A 27,474-nucleotide genomic window follows, 5' to 3' on the forward strand; every position below is an offset into this window, starting at 1 on the left:
GTTTTGTCTTTCTCCCTAATTAACCCTTTGAGCGGTACGGTCCCACATATGGGATTTCGAACGTTCAGCGACGTCACATAACTGCCAGATTCAAACTGCGCTTTCGCGCTTTGGCTGCAAGACGGACGCGCTCAGCTCTTGTCATATATCACAACTATGCAGTGTTTTCAGCCACATAACGTTTCTTTTAAGGTTTCAGACATTTAAATACGCATAAGCACCATTAAAACAATATATTTAGAGTTTATAAAATACACACTGATGTCAGACATCAGTGGAAGCAGCAATAACAATCCATGCATAAACAATTTGCCGACATTTATTCATATCAGACACACATAATGGGCCCAAGTAACTAAAAAGTTTACTCTATTATTCTTCCAGTTCACCAGCCACTTACTTGCATATATTTCGGGAGAAAATGATGAATTCACTTGCTGTAAATCCGACTGACAGGACTCTGTGAACTGAGGGGCAAACTAAGATGGCGGCGCCCATCTCGTGTTATAGATCAAGATAAAGATCATTTATAAAGGATTTTAAACGACAAAACACACTCACTTACACATATTTGAGGATCGGAATATCAGATAGTTGATGACATGGTAAGCAAGTTTGTGAATATTTTAAATAAAAAAGGAAAAACAAAATAATAGCGATCCATCTGTCATAGTGTTATTGTGGCTGCGCTCAGCGCTCGTGACACGCAAGACGCGTCGCTATGGAAACATTAAAGACAAACGTTCTAAAATAACGGTCGCCTTAAAAAAACTCACTCTGGGGAAACAGTTAGAATATTCTAAACTCACACTTCGAAAGGGTTAAACACACCTGATTCAACTCATCAGCTCATTAGAAGAAACTCCACTACCTGAAATGAGTGTGTCAGGCAGAGGAGACTTTCAAAATGTGCAGTGTTGGGGGTCCTCCAGGACCAGGGTTGATAAACACTGATCTATAGTGTCGAACGCAGCACTGAGATCAAGTAACACTAGTATTGAGACACAGCCTTGGTCAGAAGCTAGAAGTAAGTCATTTGTAATTTTAATGAGCGCAGTTTCTGTGCTATGATGAGATCTGAATCCTGACTGAAATTTTTCATAGATAGCGTTTTTTTTGTAAGAAGGAGCACAGTTGGGCCGATACCACTTTTTCTAGTATTTTAGACATAAATGGAAGATTTGAAATGGGTCTGTAATTTGCCAATACAATTGGATCTAATTGTGGTTTCTTAATGAGAGGCTTAATAACTGCTAGTTTGAATGGTCGTGGGACGTGACCTAGAGATAAAGACGAGTTGATAATATTGAGAAGAGGCTCTTCTGCTACAGGTAACAGTTCTTTCAGTAGTTTAGTGGGTATTGGATCTAATAAACATGTTGTTGGTTTAGACGCAGAGAAGTTTATTTAGCTCTTCCTGTCCTATAGTTGTAAAGCACTGCAACTGTTCTTGAGGGGTGATAATTGAGGCTGAATCATAAAAATCTGTTAAAGGTTGTACATTTACAATTGTATATCTGATGCTTTTGATTTTCTCAGTAAAGAAATTCATAAAGTCATCACTACTAAACTGTAATAAAATGTTTTGTTCTGGTGATGTCTGTTTATTTGTTAATCTAGCCACTGTACTAAACAAGAACCGTGGATTGTTTTGGTTATTTTCTATGAGTTTGCGGAGATGCTCGGCCCTGGCTGCTCTTAGAGTCTTTCTATAAAAGCTGTCTTATGGAAGTAAATCAGTAGCAAAACACGAGAGGTTGCTGATTTGAATGTGAGAACTTGTCCTATTAATATTTGTATTTGTAAACTGATATTTACACTCACAGTCCTGATGTGAAAAGCTGAATGTTTCGATTTGCACACGCAGACAACAATCAAAACACCCGTGTTACGAAGTTGTAGTTGCAGATTAATAGTTACAAATGTGTAAAATGGCATTCACATAAACAAAATGACAGACACAAATGTGTGAGACATATTTACTTTTACACTTTACTTCAGTTTCGCTGTACAGCTTCAAGTCGCCGCTTACAACCTCTCAGATCTGGCAGTACAAGTTCAATTCCTGGCGCTTTGACTTTTGCTACTCTTTTTGCGATATTCCTGTAGCAAAACTGACTTGAGCACTTGAAAGCAGAAGTGAGAGAGCAGAACGGGGGTGGGGGATGAAGGCGTTTTATTGGTCGATGCCTGACCAATGAACAACGCCATCCAGTGCGACTTGGCATGTGGAAAGAAATAATTGCATATGTATGAGACAATATTTTCATTAAAATATCATTAGTTTTAGCAGGTTTTTAATGTTACAGTAAAAGAGTAGTAAAGTTTTGCACCACCAAAACAGCGCGATCTGCTCTATGTAGTGACGTCATTGCGTACAAAAACATCCCATTTCATTGGCTGACTCCAACCAATAAACGACTTTACCGAGAGGGCGCTATTTTAATTTAATTTATTTTTTTACAAAATATTTTAATTGATTATTAAAATCTCTCTGCACTACATATTAAGAGAGCAAGAGAGAATGAGGATAAATAAAGGTGTGCGTTTGTGTGTTGTAAAGTCAAACGTGTGTATGTGCGTGCATGGTGGGCGTGGGGGATATGGGTGAAAAGGAATCTGATTGGATATGACGTTACAGATGGTTAATGTTTAAAAAAACAGGCTCAAAATGAGTAAACGCTCAATAAAACAGCTAAATTCGACTGAAACATTTGCAAAAAGGCCTAAAACCATTGAGTAGGGATGGAAAAATGAAGATTGTTAAATATTTGAAGCTTTTCTCTTAACGTTTCGGGAAAGGTTTCAAAGCATCAAAAGTGTCGAAAACAGTGCCATCTTGTGGCAGGTAAAATTTACAGCAGCCATAAACCTGAGATCGCAGCTCCGTTGTTTTATCCATTAAACACAAATGAAAGCCTGACGACAGTAAATGTGTTTATTTCAATAATATAATTCACATCTTAAAGTCTGGCAATAAATGAAATGGATCAACAAAAAGAATAATTATAATAATTACTAATAATACATAGCCTACTGAGTAGTTTGATGCAAGTAAATTGTGCTGTTGTGTGTTTATTGTAGCCTATATGACAGAACATATGATGATGTAATATAGGCTACAGGCTTATATATTTAAAATGTTTAGTAAATGGACTTGAACTTTCATATAGTAGTGGTCTGGGTTCAAACATTCTGACAGGCAAAGTGAAGCATTCACATGACTAAACAATGTGAGGCTTCGTTTTTCATTAATCACATGTTTCTTTGGAGGGGGGGGGGGGGGGGGGGATAAAATCCCTGTTTTCATTCAAATTAAAATATAATTAAAATATAATTAATCACAAATATCATCAGCCAATGAAATGGGACATTTTTGTACGCAATGACGTCACTACATAGAGCAGATCGCGCTGTTTTGGTGGTGCAAAACTTTACTACTCTTTTACTGTAACATTAAAAACCTGTTAAAACTAATGATATTTTAATGAAAATATTGTCTCATACATATGCAATTATTTCTTTCCACATGCCAAGTCGCACTGGATGGCGTTGTTCATTGGTCAGGCATCGACCAATAAAATGCCTTCATCCCCCACCCCCGTTCTGCTCTCTCACTTCTGCTTTCAAGTGCTCAAGTCAGTTTTGCTACAGGAATATTGCAAAAAGAGTAGCAAAAGTCAAAGCGCCAGGAATTGAACTTGTACTGCCAGATCTGAGAGGTTGTAAGCGGCGACTTGAAGCTGTACAGCGAAACTGAAGTAAAGTGTAAAAGTAAATATGTCTCACACATTTGTGTCTGTCATTTTGTTTATGTGAATGCCATTTTACACATTTGTAACTATTAATCTGCAACTACAACTTCGTAACACGGGTGTTTTGATTGTTGTCTGCGTGTGCAAATCGAAACATTCAGCGTTTCACATCAGGGCTGTGAGTGTAAATTTCAGTTTACAAATACAAATATTAATACGACAAGTTCTCACATTCAAATCAGCAACCTCTCGTGTTTTGCTACTGATTTACTTCCATACTGTCTTTCCACGTGATTCTGAAGACCTCTAAACGAGTTTGTCTCCATTTGCATTCTAGATTACAGGTTTCTCTTTTGATAGCGTGAGTAATACTGTTGTACCATGGTACAGTATTTTTCTCTCTAACCTTTTGTTAAAAAAAAAAAAAAAAAAAAAAAAAAAAGTAAAACTTGAAACAAATTACTTCCAAACAGTTCAGTTTGGTGAGAACACAGATTTCAGAATAAAAAAACAGCCAAGAGTTAGTGTGTTTGCTGACGTCTGACTGTCACTGACACTTGAAAAGTAGTTTCACTTCCTTATTTTCAGAGAAAGAGAAAGAAATTTCAGAGCCACTGTTCAACATGAAGAGAAGAAAAAAGTGTCTACAAATATTGTTTGAGGTGAGTGTTTTATCTTTCTTTTATTGTTTTCATCTATTTTCAAAAACAGAGTCCATAAATACATACAATATTTTCACTTTTGAATTCAGATCTGTGAACATGTGAGATGGGAAAAGTATGGCTGAATAATAATAATTTATACACATAATCTGTGCTTTCACACATCTGAAGCTTAGAGACGTTTATCTGAAGTAAACTAACCCTGAAACATCTTCTCTGAGATACAAACCTGCTTTCTGGAAGGTGTGTGTGTGTGTGTGTGTGTGTGTGTGTGTGTGTGTGTGTGTGTGTGTGTGTGTGTGTGTGTGTCTCTCTCTCTCTCTGGTTTGAGGTTGTGTAACGCCCTTCTGTCTGATAACAGATCCGTTTCCTCCACTGGGATGTGGAAATCTCACTTAAAAACTTCCTTATTTTCTATGGTCTTTGAATTGTTGGTGTTTTTGGGAGCTGTATTTTGTTTTATGTTTATGATGTATATATTTGATGTTTTATGGTGTTTTTACTGACTGTAGAGTCTTTGGTCTATAGCGTAGTGGTAAAGCGCTCTGTAAATAAACTAGACTCGACCGTCGAGACCTGAGGCATGACCACTGACTATATTACCTGCTGAACCTGGTAAAGTTAACCTGGAGCTGTTTCCAGCAGGCCGGAGATCCTCTTCTCCATCAGCTCTGCTGGAATCAAGTGTCTGTTCAAATGAGGAAGATCTTCTGGAGACACAGAGGAGATCTTCAAATAGCTGAAAGTGTCACTGTTTTGTCTTGCAGCTTCTTCTGTCTCTGTCAGCATTGGTGTTTTGATGGCTGGGATGTTGTCTGGACTGATGTAGTTTGTCAAAACAGCTTCACAGTGATAAAAACAGGATCAGTCATGGAAACAGCTGTGGAGACGGTTCAGATTCTGCTGTAAAGCGGCTGTGAAAGACAGTAGTGTCGTTATTCAGCTCAATCAGTTCAGTGTTGATTCAGATGACTTATGAATCATATTTCATTTATTATCACTATTTCTTCTCCTCTCGATTTATTAAGCATAATCGTGTGTGATGTTTCCCTGCTGGTTATTTATCCTGAAAGCATTTCACTTTAATTTGGATTTTGCGTTATCTTGCATTGATATCAAGCCTCCTCGATCTTTCATGGTTTCTGTTGTCAGATTTCATATTGTGTCTGATCTGTGAGTTGATGATTGTGTGTCTGTGTGGATCTGTTGTGTGCTTGAGATTTTCACTTCATAGTTTCAAACCAAATGTAAAATAATAGATGAAGAGCTGAATGAAGATCAAATTCACATCAGTACAGCAGGTGGCGCTGACAACCAGTTTACTCCCATACTGGACTGTTGAAGTGACAGCTTTAACACTGAGATTATGAGCATTTATTTTAAATCAAACCCAAATGGGATGATGAACACAATTAAAGTCTTCTGCACTTTTTACAGTTTTTACTATTTTTAGGACATGTTTCTCAATACACTTCAAATCTCTTTACACAGCTCTCCTCATCAGCTTTCAGATAACTTTATGTTCGAGATGCACTAGTACTAAACTAAACCAAACACTTCTACGGTTTTAATCAGTTCATTCTTTCTGTAGTGACATTTTCAAAGCTCTAAACACTATTAGCACAACATCCGTCTGTTGTGACCACATCATTAACACAATAACTAGGAAGAGATGATCGGTTTACATGTCGACATGTTACTTGAGGAACAGTAAAAATTAGTTGTGTATATATACATATATATATATATATTCTATTCATCCTGCTGTATATATAATACAAATCTGTATGTCTTCTGTTCCAGATGTATACCACATTAGTATTGTTATTTATTTTATTTTACTTATTTATTATTATTTTCTTGGTTTACTTATTTAAATAAGTAATCTTTCTGTTCTCAACAAAGTCCTTATAGGCGAATAAAGCTCATTCTGATTCTGATATAAAAATATTTAAAACTACAATGTTTTTAATCAGGATTAATCCCAATCCATTAAATCAAATGCTTGTTCTGATGGTGCTTAAAGGGTTACTTCAGGATTTGGCATTAAGCTTTGTATTAGTAGAATACCACTAGTATTTTCGAGTTACCGTGCTTTCCCCCTTCATATCAGCCCGAGATGAGAGATTTATGCATTTTTATTCTGTAAAAAAGCCTCAGATGACGCAAAAATCGTCATTTTGCGTCATCGGAGGCTTTTTTGGCCAGAGGCTTAAAACTACAGCCAGTAATAGCAGGTAGTTCCGCATTTTTTCACCACGCCCATACATATGCGCGTTTGAGGTTACTCACGGACATAGATCAAACATTTTATCAAAAGTGGGTGTCAATTATATTTTTAAGCTTACAGTAATTAACTTTATTTTGTCTGCACTACATCAGTGGTTCATCTCGCAAATTTATCGGTCTCTGCAGTCATCTCAACCAATACAGCAACAGGCTTTTGTGGCAACGTTAGCATAAATAGATAAATAGACTAACTCAGTTTTACAGAACAGTGGCTTTACTTTGATAACAGTCAACTTATATGCAACTTATATGTAATTGTCTATCTAACGTTACTTTGCTAAGTTTGCAGTTTTACTGCTACCTACAACACTACATATAGGCTACTGTGTTATCAGTCTAGTATCAGCGAGTCTTACCTCTAGGCGAATACGCTTAGTACGAGATGCCCAGGCTGTTCGTCCTCTGGGAAAGTGAATATCGATTGCGGTGTCCTTCAGAACGGTTCTCTTCATTGCAAGGATATTTGGTTCGTAGTCCTCGTGCTTGAAATGGAGACTACATAATCTGCGTTTTTTTTAGGTTTTCTATAACGGTGTCATCTCCAAACTTCGGGTGTTTGATGGCCCGCAGCCACTGTTTACATCGCTCCAAATCTTTAACTTAATCGGAAAATGATGGAAACTTACTTGTCCTTTCCTGGTTTTGGGTGTACATCCAGGTACAAAGCAATTTAGCACCATTTCGCTGTAAATGTATGAACTAACTCACGATTTATAGAATTAATATGTAACAAAGCAAGCCTAGTTGTTTGAATTTTCCTGGTAATGCCGCCTGTAACCGATAGGCGTGGTTTGGGCGTGGCCTCGCAAGGGCAGCAAAACAAGTGCATTCTGGGAGTTGTTGTCTTTCATCCACATTAGTCAAAAATACATTTTCTGTCTTTTCTCAGTCTAGAAAGCTCCAAATTCGAAAATAATTTCACATTTCTACTACATAAATGACCAATTTTAAATACACATTCATCTTTCCAGGGGTGAAGTACCCCTTTAAACAGTGCTTAAAATCTCTTGAAAAACTAAAATATATGAATAACATTTGTATATATTTGAAATAAAAGATATACATTGTACTTAATGTCAGCTTGCTTACTTTGCTCAAGATAATGATTTATTAAGTCCACATGTCATAAAAACAAGTAACTATGTGTAGCCCTCTCACCAATAAATATGGCTCAAATGTAAGAATTTTATCTAGGGGAACTTACTTAATTTACCTTAAAAAAAAACAAAAAACAAAACAGATCTTCAGATACCACAATTAGTGTCAGTTTAGTGTTTTATAATTAGACAGTGGAAATAAGTACAGAGTAAAGTTTCAGTTACTGTGGTCTGACATTCCCAAATGTAAATAACCATGACCATACATTTTTCCTTTCTCCACAGCAAAAACACCAGAATGTGAACTGAACAATAAACATGCATTTATTACACTTTTTACTCTCTAAGCGAGAGGAGTACAAAACATACGGCACCATGATTTCCAAGGAAGCCCAAAGGGCCTACAACTCACAGACACATGGCGCCGGCTAGTGGCAACCAGTGTTAATTTTGGCAGCCATGTTTGAATTAGTCTAGGTCTTTATCTTGAGACGAAAATGCTCCTTAGTCTTAGTCACATTTTAGTCATTTTAGTCTAGTATTAGTCGATGAAAAGTCATCACATTTTTGTCAAATCTTAGTCATTACTTTTAGTCAAACTACAGTTACCAACATTCATTTTGATAGCTATTTTATATGTAGTCTTTAGACAAAATAGTCATAATAATTTTTCACTTTAGACCAATTCATTTAAGCTTATGAAAAATTTAACATTGCACTCTTAGCAGTAACACTTGTGCAATTGTACATATCCTCTTTCAGTGGTTCTCAAACTTTCTAGAGTGTCATACCCCCTGAGGGATTTAACATTCTTCTGTGTACCCTCTCTTTTCCATTTAGACTGCAGTTACACCTTTCCATTAAGGGACAATATTTGCCTTCTTAAATCAATGTTTCCAGTGCATTTTTTACCTTTATAAATACCTTTGTAAAATAAATAATGCCTTAAATAATTTTTTTTTAAAAATTCAATAAATACAATGATGATAAAAACAAAGTGATACTTTTAAATATTACATTAAAACCGTCAGTAGGTGGCGGTAAGTCACTGTTTTTATGAGTGAATCATCGAGTCATTCATTCATTCAGTATCAAAGCAAGCGGCTGTATTTATGAATGGATCATTGAATCATTGACAATTCATTCACGAAACACAGCTTGTGTGCTGATCTGCTGTGGCTTTTGTTGCAAAATAGAGCAAAAATACTGACAATACTGTTTAAAATGTACATCACTTAATATTGCCCTTTTGTTTGTTGAACTGTTGTATAAAATCAATATTCGGGATATTATATATATTAGGGCAATATTCTTGCTGATATAATATGATCAACATTAAAAACAGTAACTCGCAGAAGGGTATGTTTTTGTATCGAAGAGAGTTTTAATCTTAAATCTACATGCAGTCTATGTCTATATTTGTTCTTCATGCTATTAAGTGCTAAATCCCCACTTTCACAAAGGTAACGTTATATTATCGAGAACAGCACTAATGTAGCTTGATGCTGGCTTGTGTGGGTGCAGTCAGTTTCGACCGCAAAAAATTAGGTAATTTGATTGAATGTCGTGTATATACAACATTTTACCTGCTAGAAATATTCAAATGTTCAGTTTTCATGTTATTTTAAGGTGGAGTAGAATAAAATGAATGGCACTTCCAGTTCAGTCAGTTTGAGAACCACTGCTGGATATCAGCCTGCACTTTGGTCCCAGATTTAGTCAGTAAACGAGCAGCAAAATATAGACACTTTAATTTAAGTAGAAAATCTCAAAAGAAGAGTGCTTAACTCCAGCTTACTTGTTTTCTCTTGTTTTCAGATCATCCGCGCTTCTTCCTCAGTGTAGAGAGGGCTCGTGTGCATGGTTGCCAGATAGTAAAGATTAAGTAAAAGTGTTCTTTTAACCCTCTGGGGTCTGAGGATTTTTGGGGCCCTGGAGAAGTTTTGACATGCCCTGACATTTGTGCTTTTTTCAGTTATTCATAAACATATAAATGGAAAAAGTGTCATTACACTGCATTCAGCACGAACTAGGCTACCATAATATGTGAGCAACATGTATGTACATGTTTGAATTTTCGAAGGAATAACGTTTATGCGTGGTAATTAAAAAAAACAAAAAACATAAATCACTGAAATAAGGCCAAAAATATATATTATATATGTATTCACAAGACTTCTGGGTATTGGAGGTTGCAGACTAGAGTTTTTGCTTCAAAATGATGTAAAATGATCCTGCCTACTCGCTCATATAAAACGATATATTGATTTAGATTTTGTAAGACACTTTTTGTCAAGAAACACACTATGCGTGGAGGCATGAATCTTCATAAATAATGCTGTGATTCACACCTAAGAAGACAAAAGATCTGCATAATGAGCCACATAATGAGCTTTTTCAGTCAGGTAGGCTATGTGAAAAAACCCTCTGTGATCATGCTGATAACAGAAAAAGAAAAAAAACATGATTTTTGTGATCTCATGCACGTATTATTGAACATCATGTGAACAAAAATTTGTATAGGTCTATGTTAAATTACAGTACCAGTCAAAAGATTGGATGCATTACTAATGTTTTAAAAGAAGTCTCAAGTCTCTAACCAAATAATGGTTTTCTATTTTAATATACTTTAAAATATAATGTATTTCTGTGATGCAAAGCATCTAAACATTCCTACCTCTATGGCATTTCATATAGGCTACTATATTATATAGCCTAAATGTTAAACTTGACAAACTATAAATCATTAAAAAGATCTAAGACTCAAGCTTCACATTTTAAAAGCATGCACATTTGGAGAAATATTGATGGATTTTCATATGTTTATGTCAATTTTCTATACAGAGGAGTAATATTTATTCAACATTTATTGTTAACTTATTGTTTGTTATTTATTTATTTATTATTGGATACTGTGTTTTCAATCCATACTTGCAGCCGGAGGGCGCTCTGTGCACCTTTAGTCCACAAATGCCTCCTAATGAAGAACAGGCATACTATGTGACATTCCAGGAACTAACAGAGACTTCCAGAGATCGCTATAACCATGGCTATAACATGAAATAGAGTCATAATAGAACCAGACTTACTTAGTGAGGTAACTATTTAGCTCAACTAGAGCTAAAAATTCCAACACAAACCAACAGGCTATGTACTCAGTAAAACACTTTTTAATCTTAAAGCAAGAGGAGTACATACTCTGCCAGCATGCTCTTAGAGAAGCCCAAACCAGGCCTGCTATAGTAGATATGGGCGTAGCTAGTGGCAGTGATAGCAAAACCAACACAGAACTGTGCCAACATGTTAATTCAAGGAGGCCCAAGCGGGGCCTGCGACTCCAAAATACATGAAGCGCCAGCTAGTGGTTCTACAGGTGACCAAGCTCAAAGGGAGCCAGCTCTAAAACCCAATAAACAATTGTCGGTTAACTTACTTAACTCAACCTGAGCTTAAGTCTACACATTCCAACAGGCAATGTACCTAAACACACTAGCCCTAACAGAAAGGGGGCACAACAACATATGCTACCATGGTCTGAAGGAGGCCTGCAGTGGCCAACTACTTTGGACAGTCACAGGCATAAACCTGTGTCAGTGCTAAATTAAGTGAGCAAAACTCATGAACATCTAGCAACAACACCTGTATACCACTCAACCGGAGTTATGCAATCCATCAGATCCAGTGTTTCCCACAGGATTTTGTGAGACTGTGGTGGGTGGACATCGGTCCCTCTAGGGGGGTCCGGGGGCATGGTCCCCCGGAGGAAAATTTTGTACGTTTTAAATTTATATGCATAAATCTGGTGCATTCTTAGACCAAAATTTAAGTGATTAGATCAATGAAGAAACTTGTTCTCTTGTAAACAATTTTGTGCTTTAAAAGTAATTTATTTATTGGTGATGGTAGGGCACATTAGTCATGTACACAACATATAGTAGGCTAAATGATAGTTCATAAGTGGTTAAACATGTAGAGTATACATTTAAACCATTAAAAATATGTAGCAAAAGAGGTTACCTTTGTTGAATTAATTTATTAGTGGGGGCCTTTATCTATACATCTGTATTTGTGCAACTAATGGTCACTCTTTGACAATCCAGAATGCACTAAACACACTACTTCATTATAGAGAAAAACAACAAATGATTAAAAATATATAATCATAAGCTGACCAATAAATAAATAAATAAAACCAGGTGACTATATTATTCAGCAGCAAAAATTATGCTGGCCTAATTCTTGAAAAAAACTTTGCACAGTAATTTTATAAAATCCAAATGTTAATAAAAAGTTTAAATTACTATTTGTATTACGAAATGAATATATATATATATATATATATATATATATATATATATATATATATATATATATATATATATTAGATTTATATTTATATGTAAAAATTATATGTATTTATATTAATGTAAGATTAAAAGACATTTATTTTAAATGTATTGTGCAGATTTTTAATGGGGCAACAAGCTATAGATACGACAGAACAAAACAGGCTATTAATAATCTTTCAGTGTGCAAAACCATGATAATATGAAACGCCTCAAAACAGCAGCAAAAACCGCTTATGCGCATCCGGCTGCAGAATGATGTGCTTGAAGCAATATGGAATCGCAGTGCGCAGTTGCGCTGCGCATTGAAAAGTTCACGGCACAAAGAGGATCCCTGCGTATATCTACATCTAAGTTAACAGTTTATTGATCATATGTTTCTTCTCACTTTTAAATTCCAGTTATCGTGCGTGTGACGCGAATTCACACACCTTGTGTTGTGCGATCTAACAGACACCCTGTAGCCAGTATGATGACACCATTCAGAAACAGCAATAAACTCATTTTATGCAAATCCACAGTCCTTTATCTACATATCAAGTATTATAATGGGAATATATTATATTGGAGAGTTTTACCGTGCGTGCTGCTGACTGCCGTTACCGAACACGACGCGCTGTGAGAATGATTGACAGCTGCAGCGGAGGGAAGACGAGTTTCCGTGAACTTAAATTTAACGATGCACATATTCTTCTATCCCTCACATGAAGCTATGAAATGGCTTCAGATGAGTTTGAATATAGTGCACGAAAACTTAATTGGTGCTAGTCTATTTCTTTTGCTCTATGACTCCCACTTTTGCCATATGAAAGAGCGCAATTATCAGACGGCTATTTAAATATCACGACAAGCCTAATTTCCGTTTCATTTTGAGACTGTGGCGGGACAAATTAGAATGTGGCGGGCCGCCACAGTCTAGTCAATGTATGGAAAACACTGAGATCATATACTCAGTAGAACCCCAATAACCCTAAAGCCTACCACCTGAGACAACAACATCAGGGAGGCTAGTGACAGCTTGCTACCTTAGCTTGCTATCTAACCATGCACCTACACTATTAACAAGGGGGAAATGGGCATATGGCCTAACGACTCTAAAAAGAGGAGGCCAGAACTAGGAACTATACAACCTGACAAGGGATAGTAGCAATAAAGGCTGAATGCTTTAGTAAATCACAGAAAGCCTAGTTCGCTAAGCTGTGGGCCTGCAGGGCCACACAAAGCATAGATCTGCCTGGGCTTCACCTCTGAACTCAACCAGAGAAGAGGAACTTAAAAGAAAAGCTCAACAAGCAAACAATGTCAGGCGGCCCGAGAGGCCAACACCAGACATTAGATCTATCTGAAGTAAAGAGAGCTAACTCAAATCTACTTTAGCTAAAACCAGAGGAGAAGCTACTCTATCAAAGGTGGTGAGAGGCGGCAATTTTGTGGACGGCACAGTACTAATAAATCGTTCCAGCCAACCTAATAAAACTTCAGTGCTCAAAAAAACCCTATTCTTTTTCCCAACTACATGCTCATGAAAAACTATACAGGAAAACAAGGTCAACATATTATATAACATAAATATAGACCCAGCTTACCTTCCTGTGGCTCGAAGACTCCTCTTTTTCCACAGGGAAGGATGGAATCTAGGGTTCTTTAAAGCCTAAAAGAGCCTCTTTCACTATCAAGCCAGAAGGTGAGCCGTCAGAAAAATGTTCAATCAGCCTGACTGTTAAGAAGCGTCTGAGCATGTTAACAAAGGAATCAAAATATAAGAGGCAGAAGAAGAAGGGGCGTGGACAGGTGTCTTTCTCCCCGATATCTGCCAGGTTCAGCCACAGATGCCTCTCCGTGGCCACCATCGCTACCATCGATCTTCCAATCGATGCACCGGTTTGCTTAGTGGCCCGGAGAGCGAGATCTGTGTTGCGGTCGCAGCTCTTCCACCACTTCAGGGAACAAACCCTGCCCCTGATCCAGACCTTTCATCAAGTCGGCCTGGAAAGTTTGTAACATCACCATGGTGTGTAGAGCCGCACCAGCCTGACCCGCTGGCATGTATGCCTTACCGTTCAAACGAGAAGTGGTCTTGAGGGGCTTATATGGCAGGACTGGAGCTTTCAGTGTCAGTGCTCGCCCTCGTGACGAGATTGCAAACGTCTCGTCAATAGGAGGCGTCGACACATACCCATGATGGCTCAATCCCTCAACATCAGAGAAATTCGCCCACTGATGTCGATGAATGCAAGCCGAATATGAGTTCCTCCATGCCTTCTCGATCTCAACATGGAGATCAGGAAGTAATGGAAGGCTCACTGGAGCTGCAGGGCCATGGCCAGAAAGGAACCGCTCGTCGAGCCATCCGCGTGCGGTCCCTCTCTTAACGCGCTCCCAAGGCAGCTGCAGCCTGCAGCCTGCCAGAAGCACGCTCCATAACCTCCAGCAGCTCAGAATACACAGGGCAGGGAGGCTTTGAAGAAACAACAGGCTCACCTGCTTCTTCTTCAACCGCCATTTCCTGTTCTCCAGGGCTAGAAGCCAGATGACAGGACATCATCGTTATCCAGCAGCTCATCCTCGCCAGCCGCTGGGGGCTAAGAGAGATTTACGCCTCTCTCAAACTCCTCTGCGAGCTCCACCTGTGAGCCCCATGATTTAAGCCACTGCTCTGCCTCAGCACGAGCGGGGCCAGAACCACCAGGCACAGATGTTGATGCTTCTTCCCTCGAGAAGAGAGTCAGACGGCACTGTCTGTGCGTGCTCCTCGCCCAGACAGAAAACACACAGGTTGTGTGTGTCCTCAGGTGTCAAAAACCTTGAACATGGGTCAGCACACTTCCTGAAACATTTGTCAGACGTAATACAAAGTTTCCTTACCAGATTCAATGAAATCGCAATCAGACAAAACAGTCCCGAAAGACGAAAAGATACTGACTGGTTCTCTAGGCGCTCCTTATTTACTTCCGGGTTGCACTATGATGACGTCATAGGCTATCGCCGGCCAATAGGATTGGAGAGATTTGTTACTTGGCTTTCAGACACTGGTTCACGTGTGACGTTCCCCATAATGTGGTAAAACACAGTGTAGAGTTCCCTTTCGAAAGGGAACAGAATAGCTAGTAGTTATTTAATAGTGAGAATTGGACCCTAATCTAAAGTGTGGCCCATTAATCTCATAACATTATTGTATGCAGTTGTAACTGTGGTGAAAATGCTTTCATTGCACATCTGAGCTTCATTAAAAACACTGTAAATACATCCAAATGCACTTCAGAAGCTGTTTCTGTGTTTCCTCTGCAGTGTAAAGATGGATTTTGTTGATACTAATTTAATTTAATTTGATGACAAATCAATGTGTTGTTATTCTAATTGCATTTATTGAATACATGTAATAATTTACAGGAAAAGGTTAGAACATTTGCCAACAACATCAACAAATCATTTGTCACATTGAGAAGAGCAGTTTCAGTGCTATGCAGACCTAAAACCAGACTGATTTTTTTTTTTCTTTTTTTTCCCATTTAAAAATATCGAAAGTTAAATAAGAACCACATTCTCCATTATTTTTGTCAAAAAAGACAATTTTGAGATTGGTTTATAATTATTTAACACTGACAGGTCCAGACTTGTTTTTTATATTTTGCACCAGAGCCTGCCTAAAATAGGATAAGACCAAGTAAAGGTCAAGTTACGTTTTTACAGAGCTTTATTTACACATTTTGATTTTCAGTACTTTGCACTTTAAACTTCTAAATGTCTATTCAGTATTTCCTATGTAACAGACAAAGCATCACAACTACTAAACTGCTTTGTCTAATTAAATATGTAGCAATTACCTCAAAAGGAAATTAATTGTGATTCATTAAAGAAAAAATAAAATAAAAAATAACTGATGTGGCACAATTAATATTACAGTCATTTAATGTGTTAGTCCAGTGATCTTCATCTATCAAATCTAAGAAATGTTATTTTCGTTACTGTTTACTGGCGTATATGGTGATGGTGGTTAAGGTTTGTCCCTAATCAACACAGTGAAGTGAGATTCATGTTTTACAGTGCAGAGTTACAGTGTGATTCCTGCTGACCTGACTGAAGCAGCGTTACTACAAGGTTAAGACATAAGTTAGGTGTATGTCAGGCTAAAGACATGAGTCTATGTTCAAGATTTAAACTGTGAGAGTGTCTGAGTCCTGAACATTTCCAGCAAACCAATAACTTATAATATTTTTAACTTGGAAAATGGAGAAGTTTCACCTGGTCTAGAGGAATAATCGAGTTGTGTATATACTTCAACTATATATTTAGTTTGACCTCCAGAAGTACATTTTCTGAATGTTCAACAACTGCTTTCACAGACTATTTGAAATAAAAAAGGTTATTTTTTTATTTTCAAATTGTACCTTTATTTTTTGAAGGTAAAAGCAGACTTATTGTTTCATTAGTAAACAGTTATCTACTTTAGTTATTAGTTAACTTATTTATCATGAACTAAGAATTAACAACACTTGTATAGCATTAATCTTAGTTAATGTTAGTTTCAAAATAACATTATACAAATCAAAAGTTATTATACTAATACATTATTAAAATCAAAAGTTGTATTTGTTAACATTAGTTAATGCACTGTGAACTCAAACAAATAATGAACAGCTGGATTTTTATTACTAACATTAACAAAGATTAATAAATACAGTACCAAATGTATTGCTCAATGTTAATTCATGTTAGTTAATACATTATCTAAAGCTAACAAATGAACCTGGTTGTAAAATGTTACTGTTTTTCTTCATGTCCAACAGTAGTGAGTGAGTGAAGGATGATGACATCTGTTGATCAGCATTGTGACTCACTAGATGAGCAGGAAGAAGAAAAGCTGAAACACAAGGAAGGTAATAAAGGAAAGACAATATCAGTATAATATTAAAGTTTTCATTTAATAAATGTCATTATTCTCTCTCTGCTCTAGACCAGATGAGCAGCAGTGCTCACAGTGAAGTCAGTGTTGATCTGAATGCTCAGACGGGAGCAGCTGTAAATGTTCCTGTACTCACTGGAAACAACATCACATCAGTGACCATCAACTACAACACTGCAGGAAATGGTATCAACAGCGCTTACTGAGACACAACTAATGAAGTTTGTTTTATGGCAGTATTGCTCAAGGACAGACAAGCTTTAGCTACATAAGTCTTTTCTTTAGTTTATCTGTATATTTTGTCCTTCATTTTTTACTTCTCTTCTTTTCTCTCTCCACACAGCACCACAAAAAGCCTCAGAGAGACAGACGGAGAAGCACACAGTAGAACAAGGTACAACAGTCATATTCTCTCACACTGTACTGACAGATGCTGACTAACACCAACAGAAAAGTTTGTTATATTAATCGACACAGCTTGTTTCACAGTATAAAAGTTTATAAAAGAACTCACTCTGTCTCACTCTATGTTAAGAAGCTACAGAAACTCATTTCAAACGCAACTGATAGTGATTTTGGAGCATACATTGATTTTGTATATTTTGGAGCGAAACGGGATTTTAATCTCATAATTGTCATGTTTGGCACTGTGCTAAGCAAATATACTAGCTATCCCTGTTGTCAGAATCAATTGTTTTACTACTAAGGCTACGTTCACACAGCAGCAGAATACGTTTGTCAGTCCTGTATTTGAGTTCTTAATACACAAATACACTTAATACTGTTCATACACAGTACGGTTATTTACGGGAGTGACAACCGCATTCTAAGTGAAATGACAGCTTGATTTTTACAGCGCACAATCAGTTGCAATTCTAGTGCCTCCGTCCCAATAATACTGTACAACTCGACATATATTCGCATCACAGTAGGGCTGCACGATGCATCGTTTTAGCATCGATATTACGATGTGCACATCCACGATAGTCACATTGCAGGAATTGCAAAGTTTAACCAAAGTTGCACGTTGTTTAGGTCCTGCCGCGCAGACGCACGTGAACACCAAATTGCGTTCATTTACGCATCTTCTTGTGCTTGAACAGACATATACATGCAGAATTATGTCAAAATGTCCTTGTAAACACAGTTGCTTATGGCTTAGGTAACCCAAACAAAGAAAACGGATGTGTGTCATTATAAAAGATCCGCGCATTCGGCCTTTAAGTCACAGCAGGCTTGCTGCTTTCTGTGTCATGAATGTTAACAACAAAATACAAAGAGAAAATCACTTTTGCAGCTTTAACGCAGATTAATTATATTCAATTTATAGACTATGTAGTGTTATTTTACATTGGATTATTCATTTTCTGGACCTGAATACTTACCTGAAAAATATTTATTTCTCTAAATCACCTCAATCATTCTAGAATTATTCTTTCGAAATGTATTTCATATCGCAACATATATCCGCAGAAAAACAAAATATTGCAATGTCAGTTTTTTCCAATATCGTGCAGCCTTACGTCACGTTAACGCAGCAGTAGAGTTACACTCACGGGACACTGCACTTATTCACAATCACTAAAGTTCATTATTTACATGTGCTTTGCCGGTTAAACTTTTCATTCGTGTGCTGTTCTGACATGCGTTTTTTCTGAGCGCATACACCCGAAGCGCGCACACTAAAAGCCTGTGAAACGGCGCCCGATTACATCTGATTGTGCTAATGCTGTTAAATACACACAAGGTTTACATAAACACAGATGGTTATGTCTAAAGTGAAAGTAATCATTTGAGAAAACCGCATGCTTGTCTTTTTGTTAAATGCGTGCAGGTCTTAAAGTGACAGCAGCCTAATAGTAAACATGCTGCCGATTGTCCTTAAAGGAATAGCAAATGTTTAGTTACCTACTTTCTTCAAAATAACTATTCCTTTAATGATGATACATTTATTACTGTTATCTTGTTACAGGTCCATCTGAACTGTTCATTTTATGTCATTATTTAAGTATTTAATTTAATATTGTATATTTTATACATTTACATTTATTTTTATATAAGAAGATACTGTTTATCTTAAGTTATTTTAACCAAGGGGACCCCAAATAAAATTCTGGGCCCCATAAAGGCTTGGGCTGGCCCTGCCAGTCACTGTTCAGTTTTGTGTTTCTTTTTCAAATTCAAATGCCATGTCATGCGTAAGATGTCACAAAGGATGTGACACGCGAGTGCAACGTTTAAACACTCCGGCTATCGCGTGTTAAACATGCTGCTGTTGGTTAATGAAGTTTTGATGGATGAACTCGCGGTTCATTTAGTCTCTTGGCATGTCAAAAATGATGAGATTTTTCAGTTTTATGGACGTCACCATCTTTAATATTATATTGGTCACTGTCGTTATGGTTACTAGTAAGAGAATACTTGACTCTTGTTGCACGTTTAAATACAGACAGTGTTCAAGACGCTACTGTAAAATGCTGTGTGAACGAGACATTTCGAGACTCACACCAGTTAAGTAAATGCGGTTGTCAATGCCAAAAAAGAGAGACTGAGAGGTTTAATTAAAAAAATATGAGGTACTAAAGCAGTCTGAATAGAAAAATGGCACTAAAAATAATAAAAAACAAAGTATTTTTTCCTACCGAACATGTGCTGGGAGTCCGCTGTTGCTAGTAATGAACTGGAAGCTGAACTGGAAGTTTTGATTCATTTGATTCATAACTAGTCAGATCTATCTGTCATTGCCTGAAGTGCACGGAGAGGTAGAGGATAGCTCCACAGTAGTGATTTGAAAAGTGCCTGTCAAATGCCCTGTTGCTAAATCTGCACCTTTTTCAAAAGTACTTTGTACTTTTAGTGAAAAAAAATGTAGGGAAGCTGAATACTTTATTTTTATTCAACTTAAGTACCACAATTTAATTGTACTCTAGAAAGGAAAAAAAAACAAAAATGAAAACTCTACTCAAATACTGTAACAAAAGTATTTGTAATTACTTTCTACCTTTGCATATAAGCTAATTAAACAATAATAATTTGGTTAACCCTCTGGAGTCTGAGGCTGATTTGGGGCCTGGAGAAGTTTTGACATGCCCTGACATTTGTGCTTTTTTCAGTTGTTCATAAACATATTAATGACACAAGTGTCATTACACTGTATTCAGCACAAACTAGGCTACCATAATATGTGAGGAACATGTGTGTACATGTTTGTGTTTTTGAAGGAATAACGTTTATGCGTGGTTACTGAAAAAACAAAAAACTTAAGTCACTGATATAAGGCCAATAAAAGTATATTAAATCTGTGTTCACAAGACTTTTGGGTATTGAAGGTTGTAGACTAGAGTTTTTGCTTCAAAATTATGTAAAAATTATGCTGACTACTCTTTCATTTATAACAATATACTGATTTAGTTTTTGTAAGACACTTTTTGCCAAGAAACACGGTATGCGAGGAGGCGTGAATCTCCATGAATAATGGCTCATTCTCACCTGTGAAGACAAAAGAATTGAATAGTAATGACCTGAAAAGACTTGCATATTAATGAGGCATTTCAGTCAGGTAGGCTGTGAAAAAAAACTTCTGTGATGTCTCAAGCTCATCATGGTATATGAAACATACAGAAAAATTGTATTACAATATAAAATAATGGTTTTATATTATACTTTAAAATATAATGTATTTCTGTGATGCAAAGAGTCTGAATATAGGCTTTTAGTTTAAAAGCATGCACATTTGGAGAAATATAGGATTCTCATATGTTTATGTCAATTTTCTATACAGAGGAGTTATTTTTTTATTTAATATTCATTGTTATCTCTATGAGCGCTGGTGTTTGCAATTCATACTGCAGCCGGAGGGCGCTCTGTGCATTTTAGTCCACAAATTCACCTAAGAAGAAGACGATATTCCATGAATGGTGTTTACCAATTCATACTACAGCCGGAGGGCGCTAAAGAAACAAAAACTCACTTAAAACTTATCAATAGAAGAAAACAAACAGGAATTTACTGAATGTCTTCCAGAGATCGCTAACCATGGCTTTTTCATCCAGATAAACAATTTTCAAGGCAATAAATACACGATTGAGATGATGAATGCATGTGTTGTCTCTGAATTTGCCTGTGAATAGCGCTGGCTCCGTGGGCGTGGCCGCATTAGTGGGTAATGAGCTGAATCACGGACTTCTGACATGGCTCTCTTTTCATACAGATTACATAAACACAGAATGTTTGTTTTCGATTTGACTTGCACGATTTAAAACCTGACATTTCAACGTTTTGTTAGACATAAGTATGAATTTTTTGTGATTAGTATTCACTAAGTTACACTTCATTTTCTGAGAACTATCAGATTGGACTTCGTTCAGAGGGAGATGAGAGATCACGCATCATGTTAGTTTTCTTTATTTTACAAAAAGCACAACATTTTGTTTTTACTCTGAGTGCATACAAATAAAAGGAGATATTCTATAGTTTCAATTGATGTATTACTTATGTCTCTATGACAAAAAATGACAGAGTATTTTAAGTCTGTTTTGCTGCAATGTGAAAAAAAACCTGCAAAACGCGCCGGCGCGTTTTTAGACCTCAGAGTGTTAATCACAGTGACAATGAATGGAGAACTCACTATTTTACTATAACCTATTAGTACTGTATATTAACAGTGAAGAGACAACAATATAGACAACAATATATTAACTATGAATTAAGTTCTTTATTACTGTATACTTATTATTATAGTATTACTCAATATTGCGCATTATCATTAATAACAATCACTGTCTGTACATGGAAACAATATAATATATAACAGCAATCAGCAACTGCAGGGCTGAGCACAACTGCGGTAAATCCCATACAAATAAATAGAATAGAACAGAGTGTCCCAAGTGGTGATTTTACAAATAGCTTACAATGGTTTAAAAGCTTTACAGTAATCAAAACTTTTCATACTCTGATAAAATTAATTATTAAGGTTGACCAGTTGGTGGCACTATCTCCAGAATGATTTGACAAGTTACGACTGCAATCAAACATGCAATAGTTAATTTAAGCAGGACAAAACATGCTGGAAATACAGCCTTGCGTCTTGATTGATTTGCTAGCTGTTAATGGTTTAATATATCAGAAAAGCTTTTAAAAACTTAAAAATGATCTATCTGAGTCTAATGGAGACAATCCACTGAATGCTATGGAAGGAATTAGAAAATATTGCACAAACTTTTAAATTGAAACCAAGGTGTTGGGGTGGGAGATGCCTGCAGACATGATTAACCATTGAAATTTGTAAATCACTAGAGATTTTGTGGTTATCTATCGGGGTTAAACTCAAGTGACATTGTAGTGCTGTGCCCTCACAAAAGCTCATCACTTGATTTTAACGTGTTCAAGTGCAGTAAGCCATGAAAAAGAACTCAATTCAGTACTCTTATTCTGCCTGAGAGTCAAGAACTTTTTTAATTATGTTAGTAAGGCTAGAAGCGATATCAGTTGCAATTAGTGTTGAGAATTAAATTAAATGGTTAAATTAAAAGGTTAAATTAAATAGTATTATTTAATGTAATTTAAATGTAAATAAAACATTTAAAATGTAACAACCTTAAGCAAAAACAACTATATTGTGATATATATATTGTTAGTATGAAATAAAATCATTCATATCTTGAAGATTTTGATCGCCCACCCCTACAAGGTGTGTATGAGAGTCAACATGAGTTAAGGCATTTCCATGACCGCAAATGTAGTCAACTTAAATGTAGTCTGTGTAAGACTACATTTAAACACTGTTACAGTATGAGTGTGATTAATTTGAATGAATAAGAGGCACAGTTTTCAGGTTACCACACATGTGTGGTAGTTACTTTTGTAATAGGAATCACAGACTAGATTAGAATTTACATATAGATTTATTATTTTATTTAAGGACTGATCACTTTTTGTTGACTTTTTTCCTCTTTCTCAAAGGCTCAAGTGCAGAGGACAGTAAAGCTGCTCTTCATGAGACCAGCCTCAGACTGAAGGACAAATTAAAACAGGAGTATGAACGAATATTGGTTGGTAATTCTCAGACTGGTCATCAGAAATACCTGAACAATATTTACACTGATCTATATGTGGTGGAGAATGAGACTGGAGGAATAGTGAGTGAGCATGAGGTAAGACGGATCGAATTCAAACAATTTGATGCCAAGGACACACCGATCCAGTGCAATAACATTTTTAAAGTCCACAAGGGTCAACGAAACAGAAGAGTGCTGACAATGGGCATCGCAGGGGTAGGAAAAACAGTCTCTGTCAATAAATTCATCCTTGACTGGGCCAAAAGAACAGAAAATCAGGATATTGCCTTAATTTTCCCTCTTCCATTCCGTAGACTGAATTTGATTAAAGAAGAGTACAGTCTTATAGGACTTCTTAACAAATACTTCTTTAGTAGTCCTGAAGAACTGCCCTTTCTTCCTGATGGTGATGGTAAAATCATGTTCATCTTTGATGGGCTGGATGAGTGTCGCTTCCCTTTGAACTTTAAAGAAGATGACGGATTTACAGATGTTCACAAAGAAACAACAGTGAGTAAGATAGTTACAAGCCTGATCAAGAGACAACTAGTTCCCTCTGCTCTTATCTGGATCACATCCAGACCAGCAGCAGCCAGTCTGATACCCCGAAACTACATTGATCTGGTGACAGAGGTGCGAGGATTCAACGATGAGCAGAAAGAGCAATACTTCAACAAAAACAGCAGTCCTGAGGTTGCTGGAAACATCATCCGTCATATCAGGAAATCCAGGAGCCTGTACATCATGTGCCACATCCCCGTCTTCTGCTGGATCTCTCTCACTGTTCTTCAGCCTCTACTGACTCGAGAGAGCAAGGACAAAACACCCACAACTCTCACAGGGATGTACACAAGCTTCTTACTTACTCAGCAGCAACAGATGACTGCAAAATATAGTGATGACCCTGAACCTAAAGCCAATGCCAGGTCTTTTGATGAGATTATTCTAATGCTTGGGAAACTGGCCTTTCAACAGCTGGAGAAAGGAAATCTCATTTTCTACAAAGAAGATCTTGAGAAATGTGGACTAGATGTCAGTGAAGGGTCAGTGTTCTCTGGGTTATGCACTCAGATCTTTCAGGAGGAAAAAGCTGTTTCAGCAAGAAACATTTACAGCTTCGTACATCTCAGCATCCAGGAATTCCTTGCTGCTCTCTATGTGTTTTTGATTAGCAAAGATGAGAAAGCAAAGCTACTTTTTCAATCCCTGAGAGAAAAACTGACATGGACACTGTCCAGAAAGACACTGTTTCAGCTTCATAAGGGTGCGATCAACATGGCTTTACAAAGCGAGAATGGACACCTGGACCTTTTCCTCCGGTTCCTCCTGGGTCTCTCTCTGGAGTCCAATCAGAGTGACCTGAAGGAATTAGTGCCAGGACTGGAACTCAAAACAGAGAACATGAAAAACACTGTTGACTATATCAAAAAGAAAATAGAGAAGGAGAAATCAGTGGAGAGGACCATCAACCTCTTCTACTGTCTGAGTGAACTGAAAGATGACTTTGTGGAGGAAATCCAGAAAAACCTGAGCTCAGGAAATCTTTCAGAACAGAATCTCTCCTCTGCTCAGTGGTCTGGTCTGGTGTTTGCGCTCCTGATGTCAGAAGAGACTCAAGAGAAGTTTGAACTGCAGAAATACAGAAGATCTGATGAAGCAGTAATAAGACTGCTGCCAGTGATCAAAAACACAAGAAAAGCACTGTAAGAGTCTTCTTTACATTCATTTATATGCACTGTTGGTTTTTTGTAATTGGGACTTCCTTTTACATGGATGACTTGTTGGCCTAGACAGTTAAAAAAAAAAAAAAAAAGAATAAATGAACATGTTATTCAATGTATGTGATGATATTAAATGCCAACGTGTTTCCACAATCAGACAAGTTGAACCTGAGTTTTACCCTTTTTATTATTCTTAATTGTATCATAAATTAAAAAAAAATACAGGTTTGATGTTTTATGAAAATTGTTTTAGCTTTGCTTACATCCCTACAGTCAAAGGTTTTTCCAAGTTATCTATGCTCTAGATTATAAACACTACCTAAAAAGCATTGATATCACTGATTGTTGTGTTCGCTACACAGGCTACAGTGCTGTAATCTCACTGCTCAGTGCTGTAAGAGTTTGTCATCAGTTCTACAATCCTCAAACTTCCTGAGAGAGCTGGACCTGAGTAACAATGACCTACAGGATTCGGGAGTGAGGCTTCTTTCTGAGGGGCTAAAAAGTCCAAACTGTCAGCTGGAGATAATGAGGTTTGAGTTTAAATGCTTTATTTATTTATTTTCCATTAAGTTAATTATTTATAAACACACAGCTAAGATTGATTCTGTATGCAATTACATTTTGTTTTTATTGTTCAGATTTTCCATATGTAATCTCACTGCTCAGTGTTGTGAGAGTTTGTCATCAGTTCTACAATCATCAAATTCCTTCCTGAGAGAGCTGGACCTGAGTAACAATGATCTACAGGATTCAGGAGTAAAGCTTCTTTCTGATGGACTGAAGAGTCCAAACTGTCAGCTGGAGATACTGATGTAAATAGTTTTAAAATAATTAACAAAATGCTATCACAATAAATGATTGTGATCGAATGTGACATTTGTTCTCGATGTAATGGAAATAGTCAATGGAAATTGATCGGGACCGATACCAAACTCATGTACTTGTACTCATACAAATATGGATGTGCTTGAATCGTTCGTTGAATCGTTCTTCAGATTCTTGACTTGTTCACCATCTGAACAAGCTCAACACAGTTGACTGATCACCATAGAAAATAAACGCTTCAGTGGATGGAATCAAAAGTTGCTATTGTGAATGGTGCGCGCTTCACTGCTGTACATGTTTAGAAAAGTGAATGAATACTTTGGTACATTTCCACAAACACTTTTGTTACTTTTATGACTGAATCTACAGAAAATAACAGCATACAAACTGCACAGGTCAGTGTGTGATAGTGACTGATCTGATTGTCAAACTAATGTCACGTGGACTGTTGCTGTGTGTGTTTGTAGGTTGTCTGGCTGTATGGTTGACAGAGGAAGGCTGTGGTTATGTGTCTTCAGCTCTGAGTTTGAACCCCTCACACCTGAGAGAGCTGGACCTGAGCTACAATCACCCAGGAGATTCATTCATTGATAAATTCAACCATCAAAACTGCACACTGGATAAACTTAAGTACATTGAGCAGGAAGAGTTTGACTTTATTTCTTTCATACATTTACAAAAGTTTTTACTGAGAATAAACTGAGAGGTTTAGCTGCAGTTATACTACAGGGCTGTTGAATGCTTGATTCTGATTGATTGACAAACTTTCTAAGGTGCTCAAATATTGTCAAGTAAATGCAGAGCTAAAGTAATTCCAGGCAGGTCTCAACTAAATTAGAGAATGATTTTTTCCCGCTCCATGTCCAATACAAAGGAACACAAATGTAGTACAGACACACACTAACACAAACACATTCAAACATACACATGCACAGGAATGTGTTAGTGCTGCCCCACGACCTTCATCAGTAAAATAGTTTCAGAATTTGATGTAGTATGCCTGAAAAAGGGACTGTAGTAATGTTACGTGACGTGTATGCAATAGAGATGAAGCTTAAACGGATATCCACAAACAAGGGTTTTAATGAAGAACACGGAGCCTGAAGCACAACATCACATGAAAATAACATTAAGAAGAGACAAGGAGTAAAGGGAGTGAGTCCATATATAAAGGGAGTGCAAACGAGGAAGTCCAGGTGATGATGATGAGTGATGATGGGGAGATGACGAGGGAAGTGAGTGCAGGTGAGGAGAACAGGAGGATAATGGGAATTGGAGTCCAGGAGACAAGGGATCTGTGACATCACGCCGTAGGTGGAACACCGGGGAGGGGGCGCCCAGGAGACCTCATGCCGGTGCAGGGAGAGGCATGGGTTGGAGTGGAGGTCTCCAGGGCGGGTCTATGAGCCAAGGCGGGTCAGGAGACGTGGGCCGCCTCGGCAGGTCAGGAGACGTGGGCCGCCTCGGCAGGTCAGGAGACGTGGGCCGCCTCGGCAGGTCAGGAGACGTGGGCCGCCTCGGCGGGTCAGGAGACGTGGGCCGCCTCGGCGGGTCAGGTGCAGAGGGCAGCCATGGCGGGTCAGGAGACGAGGGCTGCCATGGTGGTGCTGGAAGCCCACCCACATGTGTGGCGCCCACATGTACCCCACCCACAGGTACCTGCCCCCCCCCCCCCCCCCCCCCCCCCCCCAAAAAAATACTTTGGGAGGTTTAGGGAAGTCTTGGGAAGACCACGGAGAGGAGTGGAGTTGTGGGTTTGAGTGGGCTCGGAGAGAGCAGGAGCAGGCTCGTGACAGGCAGGAGCGGCTGTCGCG

General features: G+C 37.6%; 1 protein-coding gene across 3 annotated transcripts in view; it reads left to right on the plus strand.

Annotated features, from left to right (window-relative positions):
* The first annotated feature begins 3,650 nt into the window (after nt 1–3,650).
* The window catches only part of LOC125275511 (NACHT, LRR and PYD domains-containing protein 3-like), a 38,160-nt gene continuing 14,336 nt past the window's right edge, over nt 3,651–27,474 (plus strand). The window contains exons 1-9 of one of the 3 annotated variants that reach the window (XR_007186463.1): nt 3,651–3,774; nt 4,344–4,417; nt 16,937–17,026; nt 17,104–17,238; nt 17,396–17,446; nt 23,017–24,814; nt 25,195–25,365; nt 25,474–25,647; nt 26,128–26,290. Coding sequence is in view for 1 of the 3 variants with exons in the window: in XM_048202505.1 (XP_048058462.1) it covers nt 16,954–17,026; nt 17,104–17,238; nt 17,396–17,446; nt 23,017–24,814; nt 25,195–25,365; nt 25,474–25,647; nt 26,128–26,251 (2,526 nt within the window). In the remaining 2 variants the exon portion in view is untranslated. Of the gene's footprint in view, nt 3,775–4,343; nt 4,418–16,936; nt 17,027–17,103; nt 17,239–17,395; nt 17,447–23,016; nt 24,815–25,194; nt 25,366–25,473; nt 25,648–26,127; nt 26,613–27,474 lie in introns of those variants that run through there. The other 2 variants (XM_048202505.1, XR_007186464.1) reach the window with 2 other exon arrangements.

The sequence above is a fragment of the Megalobrama amblycephala genome, linkage group LG9 (genome assembly GCF_018812025.1).
Source record: "Megalobrama amblycephala isolate DHTTF-2021 linkage group LG9, ASM1881202v1, whole genome shotgun sequence".
Classification (NCBI taxonomy): Eukaryota; Metazoa; Chordata; class Actinopteri; order Cypriniformes; family Xenocyprididae; genus Megalobrama; species Megalobrama amblycephala.